Genomic DNA, 22,273 nt, shown 5'->3' with positions numbered 1-22,273 from the left:
AACTTCAGAATGTGTTAATTATGCTATTTTGGGGAAATTATCATTTTGATCGCTTTTAAGAAAATGAATACCAAAAAAACACAATCGATATTTGAGCCTGAGGCACCTTAAAAATTGTATGAAAGTATATAAAAAACTAACCAAGTAATAGTTTATAATGAGGAATTATTTTTTGAGTACTGCTTTTGTTAAATTGAACCTGGCCAAGAATTAGTTTTTTTAAGCTTCTTAGCTTCAACATGTCAGAGACACAATTACCATCGCCCAAATCGGCCATCAAAAGTTTCAGGTGCCAAAAATTGTTTTTAAAGGTAAATCAAATAAGAGAACTGTTAAGATTGTAATGTTTGTAAAGTGAATTATCAAGCAAATAAAAGTAAATCAATTATTTTGTAACGTTCAAATGAAAAAAAAATTAAGGTACGACTCAGTATACGACTAAAAGTGATTCAAGCATATACAAATGTGTCTCCGATAAAATAAGTTCACGACAAATGAACTTTCACAGTCTGGTTTGCATCATTGATTCACTTGACGAAGTTGGAACATAGAACATAAACATCTCAATATAAACATCTCAAAAACTTTTTAAAGTGGAGCTTGAAAAATAACTGTACCATAATGAAAGCTAAATTTCAAAGATATATTATATAAAGAGTATGACAGTCTGGTCTCGTATGACTGACAGTTGATCTCAGCCGTAGTATCGCTTTCACTTTGCAAATAATGAGACGCTTTTATTGAGCACGCCTTTCATACGCTTTTATGACGTCTTTAAATCTTCTAAATGCAGAAAAAACTTGTACACTCATTTGATACCATCTGAAAAATATCAAAGGGTGGTTACCAGTTTGAAAAAAAGATATACAAGCTACCCAATTTTAAAATTAGAATACATACAGTTTGGCAAATATGCCGATCCGATAAATTTTTGGAAGAGGGTTACAAAAAGTTTGAATAACGCGGTTAAAAAAGTTAAAGTTAGAGGGTTTCTAAATTTGAGAAAAAAGCTACATGCCTCAATATTCTGAAGGACAAGGTTTCTAAACTTGGTCCCTTTTAGAGGTCTCATTTTCTTTAAAATAGGATAATTTCAAAATACTACTATTTTCGAGAAAAATGGGCACACTTCAAAAATCGGATTTGAAAAATTAGGCTAATTACAATTTCGGTCTTTTAAACCTGTTCTTGATCCTCGTGAATCCTCAGATACAACTGAGACAATTGTTTGTCTTTTATTTCATCTGAGTGTCCAAAAGTCCGAAAACTCTTCACCTATTTCACAGCTATCGAAATTTCTTGTTGCTTCAATTGAGTAAAAATGAGAACAAACTTCCAGTTATGATACGTTTTTAATGCGAAATCGATGTCTCATAATCAAGTACCACGAATACGCATTTCAAGAGATTTAAAACAGATAATAAAATGTCAACAATGATAGTCAGTTGCTGTGCAAATAGCACAGAAAGTTCCGACCATATCTAAAAAAAAATTACGAAGAATGTTTTTTTTTTTCATATTACGTCGTCTTTTGTTTTTGGCGTGTTAAAAGAATCTTAAAGAAAGCCTAGAAATTGGATGGTAAAAAACTTCGGGGCATCTGATAACATTCTTTCACATAAAATAAATATGAACTTAAAAAAATTGCTTGCAAGGCCTTGCAGTGAAACTTACGAGTGAACTGGTAAAACTCTGTATAAATTGTAAATTGATTGAAACTTTTCAGCAACTTATTTTCTTAAAAGTATTCGTCCCAAAAGATGAAAAGAAATTACAGATCTTATTATAGAATTCCAGTTCATTACATCCAAATCCTTTTGTCAGCTGAAGTTTCAAAGATTTGACAAAAAAAAATTTTTTCCTCAAACGCCAACTTTTTTCTCCAACAACGGTGTTTTTGGAGACCAAATAAGGTATTAAACACACCCGTCTTTGCCTTACAGAATTTTGCTGTTACTCAACCAATTTGATACCTTATTAGTTATGATAATTGTTTTTTTTTCATGTTTCATTTAACTTGATATTTTTTGAACTGCAATTTGAACTGAACATAAGGCATAAAATAGTACAATTGTATTTTAAAAAAATGTATTTGCAAAGTTTTTTACCAAACGTTTTTTCAAAATTTTTCATGGCTGAAAAATTAGCTTCCTTTTTGGAAATTGAACTAAGCCTTAGTAAATTACGCATAATGTGTTTTTGTTTTTAACAAAATAAAACAAATAAAAAAATAAAAATTTGTGATTTTTGTTCAAACATTTTGCAGTATGTTTTTTTGAACTTCGGTTTCAAAAATTAGTTAAATTAAGTTTTTTTCTACTTCAAGCAAAAACTTCAAACTTTTCAACACAGAAAAAACATTTTGAAATTGTATGGGTAGTTTAAAGCCTAACTGAAGAGGCTTGAATATGAGAAATCAATCTGATGATTTTACTGTGGTAGTTGATCATGCTTAAAAAATTCTAAAACACACACGGAGACAGAGCTTCTGCCCACTATCTAAGGTCGGAAGAAGCAGAATTTTGCTAACATAAATAACAAGACTGCTCGTATCAGGGCGAAGCCCTGTATGTTCCGACTGCCTTTTAAGGTTTATGGAGCTGCAATAAACATTAAAAAAAACTAATTGTAATAAAATAAAATGAAAAAAAAAAATTCTAAAATTTGGAACTTTTTTTTATGAAACCATCCCCCCACACCATCGAGTACAAAAGAATCCATCGAGTACAAAAAAATAGATTTCGCTCTTTGTAACAAATCAATTATGGCAAATAAGCTTCAACCAATTTGGAACGATTTATAAGACGAATTAAATCTCCGCTTGCGCGTTCATAGCGCAAATTATATCGCGCGTCAATTTTCCCAAATTGGCCAAAATAGCAATGTTAAAACCCCCATAACTCTACAAAGAATGATCACAGGTGAAATGTCTTTTCAAATTTAAGCTCAGGACAACAAAACCTTTCGAATGATATAAAAAAATTCCGTCAATAATGGCTAGTTAAAAAGTCGAAATTTGTCTGAAGAAAAAAGAACCCACCCCGAGCACAAATATTCCGTTACTTTGGGATCGAAAGTCGGCACAATAATGGTAGTCATATAGTTCCAACGAAAACAACACGCTTGATATACAATTGAAAAGTATAAAGAAAATTGTCGGACATTAAATTTTGGGAATTGATGTTTTTTTTTTATTTCCTCAAGTTATGAGAGCAGAAATTAAAATTCTTCAATTTGATTGACCCGAATTATCAACACGTTTGGCATCGTTGGTTTGAATACGGCATTAAAATATTGATGCGCTGTTTGGCTATTTTGGTCGAAATAAGTATAAACACCTCTAATTAGGCTAGTTTTCTATAAATTGGTTTCATGAATTTTCGTTCAAGCAGAACAAATGGAGTGTAACACCAAGGATTACTGGAACATAGGTAGCACAGAAGATTTCGACAGCCAAAGAGGCTAATAAAATCCACGAAAAGCTTCTGTTTTGTTATTAGGGGTTCAATGAGTCAAGTTTTTGTTCCTCTATACGCTTTTGAATGGGTTAGACCAGCCGAGTTGTCTACCTATTTGGATCCAAACTGGGCTTCCTTGATCCCCTTCTTTTGTAAATTGTCGAAGACCAATGACCCAATTGCCCTCTTACCGTGGAAATTACTTGACAAAAAATTCAACCCGGATTTTTCTATTATAGCCCCTATTAATTTACTGGGTCATTTCTGTTATACGGCCGAAAATAATTAAACTGTTAATTGAGCTTCTTTTTTGTCATATGACTTTTGGCGTATATGAATTTCAACCAAATAGATTCGAGCATTGTGATCAAGATTTCAGAATAGTAAAATTATCCGTTTTTGGGTCGTATAACAGAAAAGGTCAAAATTAATTATTCCGTACCATCAAAACCATCGGATAGCTTTGGAGCTATATATTTTTTGCACTAGCCTGAGGGCTATAATGCATGGTTCTTTTTTAGTTTTTCCGCCCAAAATAACTGAGCTGCGCATCTGTAATAATTTATTGCCTTGTTCCAGCTAAAGATGCCTTTTGTAGATAATTTCAGCCAATCACATTGGACCATTTTTATTTCTGTTCTCATAATTTGAGCTTCGGGCGAATTCGGGCGAAATAAGTAGAAACGACCCGGGAATTGTATGACTAGCGCAAGTTGAATCAAAGACCATACTACTTTTTTTGACATGAGGTTCGCATGCCTATTTTGTTTACTCTAAATTTTGTTTTTCTTGGTTTCTTTGTGCATTCTAGCGTTGGTGTTTTTTATACCTCTAGACGTCTTAATTAGTTTCTCAAATAGAACTGGCGACTCTGTGTAAAACAAACCATTCAAATCTGTACATTCGGTATTTCGTTATGATTCTAGCAAATTTCAATCATCAAAATCTGAGAAGCAATTTTTTTTGTTTCAAAATCTGAAAATTGTATCTCAAAAGGAGAAACTAGCAAATGGAAAAATCATGTCTGAAAATGATTCAACAGTAAATATTTAGTGAAACTATCAAACTAAAATTATCAAACATAGTTGCCTTATTACAGTTATTTTTTTCGTTTTATGGTTCCTCGCAAAATACTTGATTACTCAGCAGTAAAAGAAGTAAAACCAGAAAGAAAAGAATCAGAAAGATTTAAGAAAAAAGAAAAAAATTATAAAACTTGAAAAAAGTTTTCTTTGGATTTTTTCCCTTTAGTTTTTTTTCCTGTGGGTGTTGTGAGCAGATTAAAATAAAATAGATAAAAATCTTCAAATTTGGGTAATTATGGCTAAAATAACAGATAATCATTCTTTCCTTCCTAAAGAGAAGTTTATTCATGTGAAATGTGCGTGTGTGTGAACTTCACTGGTTAAATTCTGTTATAACTATTCCCCTTTCATTCCAACTATAAATCAAAGATAATGCTACCTGGTCCAAAGTTCCGTCTCACTTCCTGAAAAGTTTGAAAGAACCAAAAAAATGAAGGAATCTAAACTAGCTATCATTTTGACCAAAAAACCCGAACATACAGAAAAGCTACATTTAACAAGTACGTAACACTTAAAAAAACCACTCGAGTTTTGGCTAATTTTGGTCAGTTTTTTTCGGCCAGCTTGTCTACACTCAAAAATCGCACAAGTTCTTGGTATAATTTTGGTCAGTTTTTTTCGGCCAGCTTGTCTACACTCAAAAATTGGTCTGCTTATAAGCCAGAGAATAAAATGGCTAAACTGACCCGAGCAATAACAAAAATCACGCAACTTTCGGCTGGTTTATAATGATAGGCCTATACTATGTCTATTAATTTCCCGGAGGAGACGTCACTCTCTTAACGATCTCCCAAGTTCGTGCTTCATCAAGTTATACATAATTCGATCTTTGATTGTAACCAACCGCGACTTGAAAACAAATTATTTTTATTATTATGGTTTCTATGCTCTGTTCAGTTTTAGTAGTTTTCTTTTCGGCCACCTGAACTTTCGGCCACCTGAGCTGTTTATGAATAATGAGAGATAGGTTAATGAGTGAAGTGAAGTGAACTGACCAGAGGAGTTTGTCCTTGCGGAAGGGGAGAGTGATCATGACGAACTTCTCGTAGCAGAGGATGAGGAGGATGTAGTTGGAAGCGCTGTAGTTCACCACGAAGTTCCACACTGTGGGGAAACAGGCCAGGAAGAAGTTCTCGCTCTCCATCGCAATCGCCACTTCCTTCACCACTGCAACAAAAGCCACAATAAAAGCACCGCACCTACTTAACAAATCCCTCCACCCCGATTACCCAAAACAGATTTTTAATACCACCCCCTCACCCGCACCCAGGGGCGGATCTAGGATTTTCTTGGCGTTTTTAGGCACTTTTTGAAAAATTTTGACCAAAAAGTTGCGTTTTTTCTGCGCGTTTTTGGGTCGGCAAAGGTTCGAATCCCTGAGAAAAAAATGTCCACCCCCTAAATAGTCTACTGCCCGCACTCAATATTGCAATATGGGATAACAATTTAATGTTTGGTACAGTTTTTGCATCTGCGTAATGGGTTGAGTAAGTTCTTTATAGGGGCTCTCTGTTTTGTATAATTAATTAAAATATGTAATTACCAAGAATTCCGAGAATGACGAAAATATCGACGACGACCAAATTCATGACAAAGAAGTAGTTGGTGGTTCTCATTTTTGCATCTGTGAAGCTGTTGACGAGGATGAAAAAGTTGCTCACGAAACCCACCAACAGACATAAGAAGATGGTGTTATTATAAGTTATGATAAACCACTGAGGGTAAATTATGTCATCAGCCTCATAGTCGGGATTGGATGACGTAACAGCAGCACTTTCCATGTTGTTTATTTGCTCAGTGTCGTCAAAATTTTAATCCAGGCTGATTTTTGTGAAAATCAGAAACAATAAAATTGGTTTGAAATTTGAAAACAATTCCCAACTGACCGAGCTAGGGGCAATTTTTAAAGAAGAAGTAAGTCCAAAAGGTAATTCACAGGTCTTTAAAAAGATAACTCGAGGTGAATGAAGGAATAAGAGGCCAATATCACGTGGTTTGTGTATCGGTGTGTGAAATAAACCAGCAGTCAAACTTTTAGATCCAATTTTATTCAACTTTTTCAACTAAGCGGTTTAATAAATCAACCCAACTGAGCTCTAGTTGCTTAAATTTTCCCTCAATGTTCCAATTTTGTCAATTTGGAGAAAAAGTAATATTATAATTTTCAAATACCAATACAGAATTTACATTGATGGATTGACAGAGAGAAAAAGCTTATAACAAAAGGGTTCTTGATAGCAAAAAGTAGAAATTGCGTTTCAATAATTGATGAAGAAAGAACTTGCGTGGGTAATTTGCCAAAAACAAGGAAACGGATAGCTCAAACGTCGATACCCAACTTATATTTCCTCCTAATGAACTTTATAAAATTACAAATGGGAAGGAAAATGAAAAATATTGTCCGATAAATTAGTAAATCTCATGTTTTGCGGCTATTTTCAGCTATTTTGGGATAGTATATCAACTGCGCTTCCATTTTCGATAAGTTTCACTCAGGAAAGTTGAGAATTTTTGTCGGGAAGTGAAAAACATGATAAGCCCTTAACGGCAAAATTTTTTTCTTATTATTATAAGATTAGATTTCACAAAATGCAATTAGCCGAAAGTAAGAATTGGATTATTTTTCTTATATGTCATAGGCACTTTATGAACTAGACTCACAACCCGCATAAATTCATCCATCAACAATTTCCTTTTTTTCGTGATTATCTTTTTTAATCAATTCATTGTTTCTATCCAAGTTGTGAAAATTTTTCTTTCCTGAACAAGAACCAGGATTTTTTGTGTTTCAACATTAATTTGAATTTTTGCAATCACTTTTATTCGGAAGTCATCAATCTCACTATGACAATCGGAAAATTTACAGTAAAAGAGGAAGCAAAATCTCAAGTTTCGTTTCCTTGATACTTTGATTATATTTCAACTATGCTGCCGAAACCTCAAATGGCTAAACCTGCTCAGTTTTTGTGAAATTAAAAATTATATCCAATACTGCAATCTAAAATCATTTTTAAACAAGACAAGTATCAGTAACACAAAAAATAATTTTAGGGTTAATGGAGGCCTCTCCTTTAGGAAAACAACCAACTCGCATCCAAAGGGCCGGCCGCTTTGGTATAATTTTAACGATGTTTGAACGACAATAACGAGCAAAAAATTGTCTTCTATATTCGAAATCAATTCATAGTTATTCAGACCAAAAATAAAACTAAATTTCTTCAGTGGTGATCGAAATTGGACTCTACGTGCTAATAATTGTGTGTGCTAAGCACTACTGTAAACTCTCTTTGGACCAAGGCAAACTGCTCGTTAAGTAATTTGAACACTTTATCTGTGATGCTGAAAACCTAACAAAAAACATTATAAAATCTTATCAGCCACACAAATTTTTCGAATTGTAACTAGACAAGCTAATTGTTGGCCGGTCAAGGAGCAAATAAGCAGAGCGGTATTAAAACAGAAAAGGACTTAAATCAGAAAAAAACTTTCAAATAGTAAATTTTACAGATTTATTGCTAAAAAAAAGCAGTACAATCCTCAAAACTACCAAATACATGTATAAATTTTACATAAGCTAAGGAATTATCTCAAATTGATACTATTGCCCCTTATAATTTTTTTCATAAATCAAAAATATTTTTTAATCATTTCATTGGTATTTTGATGACTGTAATGTTTATTTTATCGATTGTCCTGCAGAAGAGATTGCTCCGCCTCCAAGTTAATTATGATTTCTTCATTTGATTCAGAACTTAGCACTTGTTATTTTATTTTGAGGGCACAAAATTTTTGTGGCTAGGGCATTATTTCATTTGGAAAAAATTTCACACTGCAACTTACCTAATTTTTTATTTGAAAAAGTATAGGATACCTGTTAAAGGATTTTGCCTTTATATGTGAACAATTTTTTCTTGGCCATCGGAGATTCGCATCAAAAAAAACTATTTTTACAAAATTTTTCAAAAAACGTTTATTTAAAACTTTGCCTCCAGATACTTTTGCAATAAAGATATTGAATATAGTGTTTATTGGAAAAATATATATATTTATTCAAAAGATCATGCGTAAGATCATTTAAATGATCTTGCGTAAAATCAATTAAGCTAATATTTTGCTCGCATAGTTTTTTTATTTATATGGAACAACATCTTTTTCTTCATGAACATAAAATTCTGAATTTTTTGTTGTTGTTCTGACCACTTATAAACTGGGGAAAAACTTTGTATTCGGGTGCGTTTTAATTTTTTTCTTTTTTTGTTTTCCACGATAAATCAGCTAAAACAAATTGTTGTCGGAGAGAAATGAGTGATATATCATTTTTCAATTCTGTCAATCGTGATTCACACAACATCATAAATTGTCAAAAAATTTCCTTAGTGTCGAAAAAAAAGTTTAAAGTTATCGATTTTTTGTCCAAGTTCGAGCAAGTAAAGCGAGAAAACACGCTTAATGATGCTTAATTTAGGCCATTTACAATAGTTTATTGACGCTTAGTTTTAATTTTACTCGAATAAAATAGGTTTTTGGAGAGTTTTAATGCAATTTTGGGCATCAAAACACCAAAAATTTGAAAAGTTTTCATTAAAAAAAATGTGATAATTTCCGATTTTTTTAATGACTATTTTAGTTGATTTCAGAAACAGTCGTCCTCGAATACTTCACAAATTGTTGTCCTGATTGCTTATATTACTATTGCTGTCGAATATGCCTAAATTATAGTTTTATGTCAGATCCTTTTATCACACCACGCAGAAAATTACACTAATTTGAAGAAAAAAAAATCTTTTTTTTTGTAGTTTTTTAAAGACTATGGTCGGAAAATTCTGTGCTACTTGCACAGGAAACAGATATCCCTGTTTCTACTTGTTTCTGGCAAATAATTCGCAATTTTTTTTTGTAATGCAGCTTGACCGAAATAATTTGCCTCTCAGGCGGGAGATAATGTATATTAATGTCATTTTTATTCAAATTTCTAGACTTACGGAATCGTTATTCCAAAGTAAAGAATTATAACGATAAGCATTTCTGTCAGTCCGTACAAATAAACGAAGACACCGCAATTTTTTTTTGGGTTGTCTTATGCAATTTTCCGGAATTCAATTGTAAAAAACAACCCGTTTTAAAAAGCAGTTGAAGAATTTTTTAAAGTTGAAAATTGATATTTGATTTTAATGCAACCCTCTATGATGTGAGTCATGCAGCGACTTGATTATGAAAATTGATCCGTCAAAAAGTACCGTCTAAGCAAGATATTCAAGTTGATTGGGATAGAATTTTTTTAAAAAGTCTATCTGAGCAAAAAACACCTTCTTATTCTTAAAAGCTTTGGCTTCAAAAGGTAGTGAAACAAAGAATCTACATAAAATATAGCGTCGAAAAACTATAATGCATTACTTTTTAATTCAACCATTTTGAAAGACAGAAGAAAAAAGAATGTTCATCTGAGATATAACACGAAAATAAAAACATTGCAGCGGGGGGGGGAAATGAATGATTACTTCGGAAAAAATGATCACAGGATAAAAGCCTTGATTGATTTCAGATGGTCAAACAAAACTTAAAAAAACTAAATCAAAAGTCAAAAATTGTGTGAAGAAATAACTACCCCAGGAAAAAACATTCACTCACATTCTTCAAATTCGGAACAATAAGTTTATCTAACCTTTCAATTTTTAATAAGATGGAATTTTGTGAATCAAAATCTAAAACCAATATTGTAACAATGAAAAAAGTAAATGAAAGAAATTAATCTTAAAGAAGAATTATAGAAAGAAGATTTCTCTTTTTTTTTGTTTTCTTCATTGTCTGTTTAATAGGCTTAATTAGCAAAGAAAGAACGCAGCTATCAAAGAAATACGGTATTTTTATTGCAAAGCACTGACTGATTCACTTACATTAAACAGTTTAACTTAAATTTTGAGTCAAACAAAGGTCAAAATAAAAGACAATTGCGCCTTCAATTGGTTTGTAAGGCTGGATTATACAACAGCTGACAAAAATTTAAAAATTGAGAATACTGCTGAAGACCTAATCTGCAAATTAAGCTAAAGCCTAAGAAACACCTGGCCGATAAAAGGAAAAAAGAATGGAATTGGCGTTCGCTAGAAAATTAAGGCGAGCTCGTTTTAGTGATCTGAAGATTTTGGTATGGGAGTGGGGGTTTTCAAAAAATGTTTTATTTTTTTGAATTGGTTTTGATCAACCATGTTAATTCTTAACAGTTTTTGTAAATGTAGTTTGTTTAACACAAAATATACGCAGGTCATTTTTTAAGTTATAAAGAAAAACCTTTTTCTTAATGAAAAAAGCTGACGAATTAGGAAATTGATGACCCAAAAAATCGTTATACCGGAAACTCAGATTAAATTAATTTTCATATCGAAAAACTGGACAATGAGGCGGCAGAAACTGAATTAAGCGTGAGAAATGAGTTGCAAGAAGCCGATGTAGCAAAAAACCGAAAATCTGTGAATCAGCAAATCTACGTGACAATTACAGCCCTTACTAGTCGGATGTGGCTGAACAATATTGTCTTGCTCTGGAGTTTCATTGCTTTGACCTTTGCTTCAAATTAAATGTAGTTTCAAATTCACACTTTTAATTCTTCAGTTAATGTAGTCTTACTTCCTATTTTATGATTTTCCATAAAATTACCTCTATATTTAACATCCAGTCATCAAAATTATTCTAGTTTTAAAAAGCTAATAAGTCGGAGGAATAAATAATTTCCTCATAAAAGCGCTGTAGGCGGCTACAAATTTGATAAAAGACCTGGTTTTGGAGAAAAAAAAATCCGATTCCGGAAATATTTAGTCAAGGAAATAATCTGTTTTAATGAGATTATTGCATTGGTTTCTCGAAAAAGTATAAAAACATAATTGCTCGGAAGTGTTTCTTTTTTATTCAGATCAGTTTCGTTTTTTGACGCAACAAAAATTGTGAAGGAAAGGTAGTTTTGTATCATCTGAAAAGCTTTAATGTCTTGAAGTTTCTTGTGAAAGGTTTTTATATTCTAAAGTCAAAGAGAAGATTCCACTTGAATAGGTTGTAGTGAAGTTGCGGGTATTTGAAATTTTCAATTTGGCTATTTTGGGCTAATTAAAGCGCTCTTTTATTCCCAATTCTGTTTGAATTGTACGCTTTGTTTTGTTGAATCAGCTCAAAAGTCATTTCTAATTTTAACTTCTCAATCGGTCTAGTTTAGCCAAAATTAGTAAAGAGTTATAATTGTTCTGACTTTCGTTACGAAAGTAACGGAATATTTGTGTTCGGGGTGGGTTTTTTTTTTCCTCAGACAAATTTCGACTTTTTAACTAGCCATTTTTGAGGGATTTTTTTTATATCATTCAAAAGGTATTGTTGTTCTGAGCTTAAATTTGAAAACATATTTCACCTGTGATCGTTTTTTGTAAAGTTATGGGGGTTAAAGATTGCCATTTTGGTCGATTTGGGAAAATTAACGCTTTTACATTTAAATTTTACATTTAGGTTTTTCATGTTATTACTGCTCCATTGAATTTAAAAGGCAGTCGGAACATTTAGGGCTTCACCCTGATACGAGCAGTCTTGTTATAAATTAATATTGCATGCGCGAAAGGAAAATTTCAAAGAGAATTGAAACAAATTGGCAATTTTGAAAGTTTTATATAATTATTCATAACCAGAAACTTTTCTAGTCACGCTTAAACACAATTAGAATTTTCTGCGTGTCGCTTCAATACGAGAACTTAATACGCATACATTTGATGAGATTTTTTCTTGTTTCACAGAACTTTTCATACAAAGTTTTTTTGTCCATTTCTACTTCAACATCCGCGCTTTTGTTTTTGAAAAAAAAACTGTAAACAACTGTTAAAAATCCTGGGTTGACCTCCATAAACCGAAAATGCTTGTCTTACAATTCGATACAACAAAAATATTTATCATAAAATTGCATACATCAAATGTATGGAAAAATGCTAATCATAAATTTTCATACAATTTCAAAAAACCATTGAAAAAATTTCGAACTAGTTTCTGCGGTCTGGTGATGAAAAAAAGTTTGTTTCGTTTTTTTTTTTTGGAAAAAAATGGTTTTCAAAAAATTTCGATATAAGAAAAGTGTATAATAAACGTTTTTCCATAAAAGTCAGAAACCTTTAAAAAGTTGTTTATCATCAAGTTTATATTAATTAAGAGCCTTTTTGCTCACCTTAGAGCGCCTTGCTCATCAAAAACGATAATTGTTTTTGGAGCTTACAAAATTGTTCATCATACAGTTTCCATATATGATATTATTTGTATGACAAACATTTCCCCATTATCTTTCAATATAACAGAAATGTTAGCAAAACGTTTATCATGTGTTTGCATAAGGATATAAAATGTGTTTGAGTTTGATGAGAGTGTTTAAATCCTATAAGACTTAATCCAATTTTTTTCTGAAATTTGTTTTAAAAATTTATTGCTTGTTTTTTCGTTTTTCTTATTACACCGTTGTCAATATGTCTAGTTCACCAATGTTTTAAGCGCTCGTATTGTTTTTTCACATATAATATATGAACTAACACGAGCGTACAATACAATACAAACATAAATATATGAAAAAAGGATTATCCCACAATTTCGATACATGAAAAATTGCTTATTCTACCGTTTTCATATACAAAAAATGCTTTCTTAGAGTTTTCCTAACATTTTCTGTATTTCTGGAATTGTACCAAATTGTAGGATAAGCATTTTTTCATATATGGAAAATGTAGGACAAGCATTTTCGGTCAACCCGGGATGTCGAAAGGGTATTCTTAAATTTTAAAAAAAAGTAAACACAAGTTCTATAATTTTGTCAAGTTTCAAAACATAAAAATAACACGTAATTTGATGAACCAGAAAAATACTGTATCTATATTAAATTGTTTCAGCCTTTTCCAAAAGCATTTAGATAGCATATTGTCTTGGAAGTTTGATAATAAACAAGCCAATAACTATATTTTAACGCACTTACCCCATTTTTGTCATTTGAATTTTTGTCACTTGTCCTACTTTCGCAAATAAATGTACTCACCTCGTCTTTTGATTTTTCTTGTTCTAAAGGAGGTTTAACTTCAAACTTTTAAAATTACTGTGGAACCAAGTTACCAAAAATTTCTGTCAGCTCTTTCATTTACGCAAATTTAACTGATTATTACTATCATTTTTAGACTCCCAGTAGTCACAATTATCAATCATAGTGATTTTTTGATACATCTCAGAATTCAAACAGAACAATAAAATAAATATAAAAACTTTTTAAAGAAACGTGTGAATTTTGCAAAATTGATTAACAATCGGTATCATTAGAAATAACATGAAATTCTCCTTTTTTTTGAGAGTCTATTATTTTGTTGCTCGTCCAATAAATTTTGAAAGATCGAAAAATACTTCAGCTGATACAGGATCAAGTTAACATATCCTTACCACAACCCCCCTTCCCTTTCCCCCAAACAGACCAAATTAAGATCCTCCACCCCAGCGTTCATTTTGATTTATTGATCTACATAGCGCTGCATGAAAAATGCCCTATTCTGATTGGCTGAAAATTCGAAATCAGAACCAAGTTAAATCCTCCCCTCTAAACGGATTTGGGGGAGGGTGTTAACTTGGTCCCTGATACAATTTAAAAGTTTATAATACTGCTGAAAACACATATGGAAGACCTAATTAGGCTAAAATCTAATTTTGACCCGGTAAGTAAATTGAAAAACGATCTTAATGGTGGTACTGGTGTACGGTAGATCTTAGGACGAGCTGGCGTTTTGGAGATCTGAAGTGTTCGCCATGAAAAAAAAATTATAATTTTCAAAAATTTCTATAGAAGTCTTAGAAACTTTTGTTCAATTATAATTTTTTCCGACATTTTTGAGTTACAAAAAAAAACATTTAAAAGCCAAAATTTTTAAACAACTCCTACCCAAAAATCTTTTTTTAATACCAAAATGGGCACAAACAAATTTTAGTTTTATTACGCTTAAAAATATATTTCTTAGTATTTAATTTAATCATGGAATTATTTAATCACGGAAGCAATCTTTTGTATTAGGATTAGTGTTTTGATTTTGAAAATTGTTAATTGGTGATTTATGCTCAGAATGGGTATATCCGTCATAAAAAAATTATTATTCAGGAAAGATCAATTTAAAGAACGAAAGAGTTTTATGTCATCGGAAAATTTGTTACATCTGTGCGCTTAAGTAATTACAAAAATCTACCTGGATTGGTTTTGTGAAGATGCGGGTTTGGAAAGTTTTCTAAAGTGGTTCAATTGGGACAATTGAAGGGTTTTTTTTCCAATTTTGTTTGAGCGCAGTGTAACAACCCAGCTGAGAAGTCGATTCAAATTATAATAGAGGCCAGATAATATGCAAAGCTGAGGTGTTGTTTGAGACGGAAAGGACTGCTTGACAGAAGTGACCTTGATTGGTTTTTTTGTGAATAAAAAAATTACGGTCTTGTTTGACATAATAAAAAATAGCAGTCACTACATTTCATATAAGCTAAAATTAATGAGGGACCTGGTTTTCTTTTGCAACAAAGACATAATAAATTGAAGATGGAAGATTCTTTCAACTATTTGTCTTGAAATATGTCAGTATGATACTTTTATAAATCGTCTTAGATTTAGATCTAGCGGGACTTTTTGTTGGACTTACGACGAGAAAAGCAATCAAATGATAATTTTGGACGAAAATGCATCGCAATTTTTAGACAGTTCATCAAAATTAAAAACAGAAACAAACACAACTGAAAATATCAGTTGTAAAAGCTGAAAAACAAAATGTCTAATTTCTATTGGGGGCGGATCAATTATCAGACAGCTCGCATTAGATAGGCTGCATATTTAGGAAGAATCAGTTTTGACAATGTCCATTACTATCTTTTTATATAAACAAAGTGTCATTCAGCATACTTTTTTGTTTTTCAGAGCCAACAAAATATGTGAATCTGAGACGAATAAAAAAACTATACACCGAGCTGCTTTTTAGACTTCATTTTGGTTAGCTGTTTTATTTTGGCTATAACGTTGTAACCAAACGATTTTGCTCTTAAGGAAAAAAACTGGCAGTCATTACACTGCGTAAAAACTAAATTAATCATCAGCAGTCGGATTTGAAAGCTTAAAAGTAATTTATTGAATTTTTTTTTCAGTTAGATGACACAAAATATTTCCAAAAAATTGTTTTTAGAAAAATTGAACTTCATCTTCTTGACAGCAAATGAAGTCTGCTTTTCAGTTTTTGAATACCCAAATTTTTTTAAAAGTTTTTGTAGATTTTTAAATTTTTAGTTTTAAACATGAGTGATGATGATTTCATATATTTTTTATTGGCGTTTATATTGTTTTTTTTTATGGTGATTGGCGTTGTTTTGCGTCGGGTATTGAAGCACAGCAAAAATTGCTGATTCAAATTAAGTTCAAAAATCTTGAATGTTAAACTTCCGAGTTAGACCTCTGATTCGTTAACTAAAAGAACGGGCTGAATATCGTGACTCATTTTCAGACTATTAGAACAAACAGATTTTTATATACCATACCGCAAATATTTTTCAGGCTACTAATTTTCAGACGATCGCGAGTAAATTTTGCGAATAAATATTTTGTAAATATTTTGTCCGCGAATGTAAAACCCAGTCCAAACTATGATCTTTTGGTAGTGGAAATAACATTCGCATGACTTTCAAAGGCTAAAAATAACACCTAGATTCTTCGGTATGAACAGTACTTCTTTTAAAAGAATTTTTTTAGCAGTGTTTTACCTCGAAAAACAGCAAATTGTTTACTTTTATTACTGTTTACAGCAAATAGTTGAACAGTTATAAACACTCAAAAATTTTTTTCAAAAGACTTATTTTATTTGATTTTAGCAAAAAAAAGAGCAAATTGCTCAGATTTTCTGTATATTGTCGGATAATTTTCAAAAAGTCGGGAAAAAACAAAAAAGAGATAATAAAACGTTTCAACAATAAGTTAGCGAAGAGAATCTAGAGAAGAGCAGGAAAACTGACGCGACATTGAAAGCCATCCGTTACATTGTAGAGATTGACAAGCAAGAGACAAGCTAAATTTAATCCCTCCTAGGGTAAAAAAAAGACAAAATGACCATCTGCTGCAAATTCAAATAATGGTATCTCTTTCAAAGCAAGTCAAGAGAATTGAAAAAGTGACAGCGACGTTTTAATCTATTCTAAATGCCAGGGAATTGAAAAGCAAATTGAAAAAAAATCGATTATTTTTGATGACCTCGGATTTTGTTCCAAACAGCAAAATATGTCACAAGTTCGAAAAAAATATATGTAGTTTCACAAATTTTGATTCCAATAAAATGTCAAAAATGACAATTTTGAGGTTGTTATTCCAGAATTTGTGCTAATAATTTTGTGTTTTTCTAAAAAATGAGCATGTAATTACTCAAAAAGGTCAACAATTAGTCGATTTTCTGGAATGTAATTGGCTAAATCGCAAGGGATATAAGCTGATGTTTGTTAAATTAAAAGTGATGGCCAAGCGCACTTTTTAACCTTTTGACGATTTTGACTAGAGACGTTCGTCTCGGTAAATTCACCTAATTTGAGAGTGGTCCAGTAAAGGCTTCCCAAATTTTTCTGCTCTAAAAATTATTCCTAAATGGAATCTTTTCAATTAAGCGATCTGATTTTTTGTCAATTAAGCGTGGGAGTGAATGAGCGCAAAGAAACAAAATCAATTGACGCAGTTTAAAATGCACCCAAATTTCTGACCAGTTTTGATTGCAGATAAAAAAAAACTGATTTTTTAAAAGCTTTTTGAGTTGTTTTTTAGATAATGAAATCATCAAAATAAAATCATCAATAAAATAAATTACGAAAAATAATTAAATTATGTTTGATTGATAACCTGTTCAGAAACGCTCAAAACGATGATTGGAAGCCTTTCACATGACCGAAGCACCAAATTGTAGACAAATTTCATCAAATCAACTTCTGTTTTTCTTATTCTGGTATTCGGTTCGATTTTTTCAATATTCAAATCTGATTGGCTAACATAAATTTTGGGCGTGAGGGATTCCAACGAAGATAATGAATGAGAAATTGGCGCCTTTTGGTGATGACAAAGAGCTTAATTGAATATAAATTAGTCTCTTTACTTGCATGAAAAGACCTTTATTGTTGTTTGGCGCCTAAAAATCCACAATCAATTTTGAAGAAGCAAAAAATAAACACTTTCTGAGGAAAAAGATTTAATAGTTTTTTAATAAATTTGACCCTTTTTATATATCTTTTGTCATCAAAAGAGACTGTTTATCGTACTTAACTTTGCTTCAAAAACTCATTAAATCAAAAATTGTCTCAGAACGTATTCCTGAATACATTTTTTATAAGAAACACGTGTAGCATGTAGTTCAACAATTAGCACGAATATTACAATCAAAGTATAATGATGCTAATTTCATTCGAAAGAAATTTGTTTCAATTTCAAAATCCAATTAACTTTTAGAAAAAAAATGTCTCACTGTTGTCAAGGATGACAGTGAACACATTGACCCAGAATTTGAAGCCCAAATCAGTAGTTGCTTATGTTATTTTAGATTTAATGACATCTCATTCTGGTAGTTTTTAAACAATGATTGTAGTTTTCAAAATTTTAAATGAAGCTCCTTAGATTTTCAATTTTTGACGCAACTCATAGTGCCGGAATATTCTGTGCTTTTTGACCAGCAGCCCTCTATCCTTCTTGTAATTATGTCTAGATTTTAAATTTTTTTAAAGGAATGAAAATTTTTTCTAAGAAAGCACTATTTAGTCCATATAATTCAGAATAATATCTCACCATCATTGTTCTTCAGTAACTTTCATTTTCGTTTTGATGTATGAGGAAACTAAAAGTATTTTTTTTCCGGAAGGTTTTCATTTTAACATTGCCACTTAACCTCAATTTAAAACTTTTTTGCGTTATTGCTAGCTTTGAAAACAAGCCAGCCGTTACAGCTCTCTGCGAAACATAGTTTCTGATAATGACGCAACCATTTTGTACAAATTTGTCAGCTGCAGTGAATTAAACTGCAGAAATTGACAAACACGTTGGATTATTGGTTGTTTCAAAAAAGAATAAAACACTTTTTTCAATTATAATTAAAGGTTTTGTTTATTCAGTTGAAAATATGGTTATCATAATAAAAATTTAGGGAAAACCAACAATTATTTGCATCCATTATAAGACATTTAAAAATTTTTTTAAGAGGATCTCAAATATAACATGGTCCAAATAAAATATATCAAAGGTTATAGATAAAAATGCGATGTTTTTAAAATAACCACTTCCAAGAAAAATCAAAACTCATTAGAACATCGGGAAAATTAGAAAAAGTTTGTGCCTTTGAAATAAACAAATTCAAGCCCACTGGAATAACAGCCAGCATTTTTTCAACTACAAATCTTTTTTGCCTAGCGAATCTAGAGATACATTGGAATACAAAATTGGTGATGATTTTGCACTTATGGCGGGCATGTTATGGTGGGCACTTACGGCGGGCAAAAAATTGAAAAATTAAGCTGATTTTTTTTTGCAAAACAGATTATCATAAACACAAACAACCACTCGTCAGTGATGTTGTATAAAAAAGGCATTAAAATTAGTGAAGTTTTTAATAAAATATATTTAAAAAAATTTTTGAACAGAAAAAAGCTTCTACAAAACTAAAAGAGATTAAATTAGTAGACCATTCAGTTTAATTATGCTCAGAATAACAAGAATTTCAAAAAATTATCCTACTCAAAGCAACAAAAACAACTATAAAATTCGCTGTCCAAAAACTGTATATTAAAAAAATTGAAGATTTTACTTATTCAAAGCAACTTTTCAATCTGTTTATTGAATTTTGTGGGATAATGGCAGGGATAGAAGTCTATTTTGATCCGGATCTTCAAAACAAGGTTTGTGAAAATTGGAAAAAAATGTTGCTAACTTCGAAAATTCTCATTTAAAACTTCGAAAAGCATTTAAAAAACGTTAAGCGAATAAATGAAATCTTTTTTTCGCATTAAATTTTGTCGAAAAAATTTTAAGTTTTAATTTAATAAGGAAAAATACAAGCTCTCAGGTTCATCATGGCTTCAGTAACGAAATGATAACAATTCTCTGCACCAGTGATATCAACAAGTCTTTCTAAATTCTTCAATAAGTTTTTAATCTGTGGTGTTTGTCCTGAATCTACAAAAGTTGCATGTATTGTTCAAACTTTCAAAAATGGGAAAAAAATAAAATCATGAAATTGTAGACCAACTGTTTAGACTAAATAATTAAATAATTTTGAATATTTAATTTTCAAAAGTTGAAAATTTTTTTCTCATGCCAAACATTGAATCTTATCAGACAAATAATTCGATTTTAGAAACAAGAGCTTTTGTCCGCATGCTAAACTGAAGGCTACTGAGTTAACTAGTGATCCTATAGATAATAGAAACTATGGAACTAGGTGCTTGATTTGTTGACTTGAAAAAAAAAATTGGAAACTATCAACCGCAACATGGTTTACAAAAAATTGAGTGATACATTTATAGATGTACAAATTTTACAATTTTCAAATCATACTTGACGAGTAGATATGATTTGGTTCATTCAGAAAAGCACCATTTCAAACTGAAACTGTTAACATGTGGCGTACTGTAAGGTTCTGTACTAGGGCCCTTGATTTTGCTACTTTTTATAAATGATCTTCTTATTTAAATGAAGTATAAAAAATCTTGCTTTTTGCTGATGAAACATTAAATTTAACCTCTGATAGAAACCCACAGAAAATATGGAATAGGCGAAATGGAACACTTATCATGGAGTTTTTAAGGACTTAAAACCTTTTTTAAAAAATTTTAAAAACTCATGTTGACTAATTTTGTCGCAATTTGAGCAAAATCAATAATGTTTTTTTTTGCAGACACCGATCTGGTTTCTCGAGAAAAACTGTTACATTTTCAGAATGCATTCGCCAAAATCCTAATACATTTTTGCCCGAAAATGCTGTGAGAAATCTATCCTCCGAAATTTGCGAAAATGCAAAAAACAATTGTCAAAACAATCCTATTTATACACCGGTATGACACTGTTTATGAAATGCTGGCTAAACAAATTATCAAGACTATTCTTTATATATTTCTGATCATTTGCTGAAAAAGACTAAAGATGAAAAAAGAAATCAATCACCCTTAAAAAATTTGATGTTTGGTTTTTCGAACTGGGCCAATTCATTGACCAATTCCATCTCTTTTCAAAAAACATGCTAAACATGCAACTGAGTACCAAAAAAAAGATCGTTTGAATGACGATATAACTATATTTATGATGTGTTAGCTCCTAAAAAAAACTTTTACTATACAGTTCGATGGAATTGAAAAAAAAAGAAAAGAAAATAAGAACCTCCGCACTGGAGTTCCATGGATAATAATCAATTATATTGCCATTTTATAGTCAGTCTCCATAAAATCTCAAAGGTAATCGATTATAATCCATCAAAAAAGGATTGTAATTCTAGTATTTTTATATCAACATAATCCATAATATTTTATTGTAATCCATTAAAATCCATTAAAACTAGATATAATATAATCCAATATAAAAGAAAATAATCGATTATCATGTATTTTTTGAGAAGAACTTATGAAAATTGCAGTTTTTTCAAAGCTTTCTCATTTCCATTTTGTGCAGTTGCTTTTAATTTTTACCTTTCACATAAGATTGAATTTAAGTTTTTTCTAGTTTTTCTATACTTTACGTAAGCTCCACCACCTTTTTTTAACAGCCCCATTCCTCAGTTTATTGGGTGAGTGGGTTTAACTGGAGATTGGGGGTGAATAGGTGTTGTTTACACTGAGTAACCCCCTCCCCCGTCCCCGTAAACAATCCTGGAAGGTGAGGTAAACTGCAGTTTGGGGGGTTGGGGTTGGAGGTAAACTTTAGTAAACATGTGGGTGGGCGTAAGAATAAACGTAGGGGAGTGGTTTAAATTCGTTTTTGGGGGAGGAGGCAAACTGAAGGAGGGGTTTTAGTTTTAGTAGGTTTAGATTGCGATTAGGCCGTGAGTTAGAGATGTTCAAGTTTTGCGAAAGTTTTTGCAAAACAGGCATCAGATTATAATCCGTTATAATCAATTACACTGGATTTTAAATGGATTATAATCCATTATAGTGGATTTTAATGGGTGGCCCTTCTACAAAAATTATCGATTATAATGAAAATATAATCAATTTTGTGGTATAAATTTGCAACAATAATGGATTATAATGACAACACTTTAGACAACAGTTTTTCATTATAATCAATTTTTATCCATGGTGCGGGGCTTGATATATTCGATTGGAAACTAAATTGAAACATGACTGCCCAAATGCCTTGCGAGTCCCGACTGCCCTGCAACTTTCCCTCACTCGCTGTGCCAAACACAAAGTTCTTGCTGTCTAGTAACGTGCCAATAACACAAAATAGTTTGCATCAGTTCAATTCAATGTTGAAAGATCTTTGAGCCTTTCATATACCCCGCTTGCTCGTTAATAGCACAAATTTTCTCGCGCAATAATTGTATTAAATTAGCGAAACTGCAATTTTCAATACCCTTATCTTTTCGAAAAATGCTCAGGTAAAATGTCTCTTTGCAGTTGATCTCAAGACATCAGTGGTTTGCAGATAGTTTAAAAATTCCGCTCAACTGGCTATGGATAAAAAATGGTTATGGCTGAGAAACAATAAAT

General features: G+C 31.5%; 1 protein-coding gene across 2 annotated transcripts in view; it reads right to left on the bottom strand.

Moving 5' to 3' along the window:
* LOC134851603 (uncharacterized) overlaps window positions 1-17,473 on the bottom strand; it is a 155,262-nt gene extending 137,789 nt beyond the window's left edge. The window contains exons 1-3 of one of the 2 annotated variants that reach the window (XM_063867749.1): window positions 17,401-17,473; window positions 6,087-6,823; window positions 5,539-5,710 (exon numbers count right to left, since the gene is read on the bottom strand). In XM_063867749.1, the coding sequence (XP_063723819.1) occupies window positions 5,539-5,710; window positions 6,087-6,324 (410 nt within the window). In that variant the 5' untranslated portion in view covers window positions 6,325-6,823; window positions 17,401-17,473. Of the gene's footprint in view, window positions 1-5,538; window positions 5,711-6,086; window positions 7,353-17,400 lie in introns of those variants that run through there. The other variant, XM_063867748.1, reaches the window with a different exon arrangement.
* Between the last annotated feature and the right edge of the window lie 4,800 nt (window positions 17,474-22,273).

Source organism: Symsagittifera roscoffensis, chromosome 7 (genome assembly GCF_963678635.1).
Source record: "Symsagittifera roscoffensis chromosome 7, txSymRosc1.1, whole genome shotgun sequence".
Classification (NCBI taxonomy): Eukaryota; Metazoa; Xenacoelomorpha; order Acoela; family Convolutidae; genus Symsagittifera; species Symsagittifera roscoffensis.
This window is presented reverse-complemented; position numbering and strand designations above follow the sequence as displayed.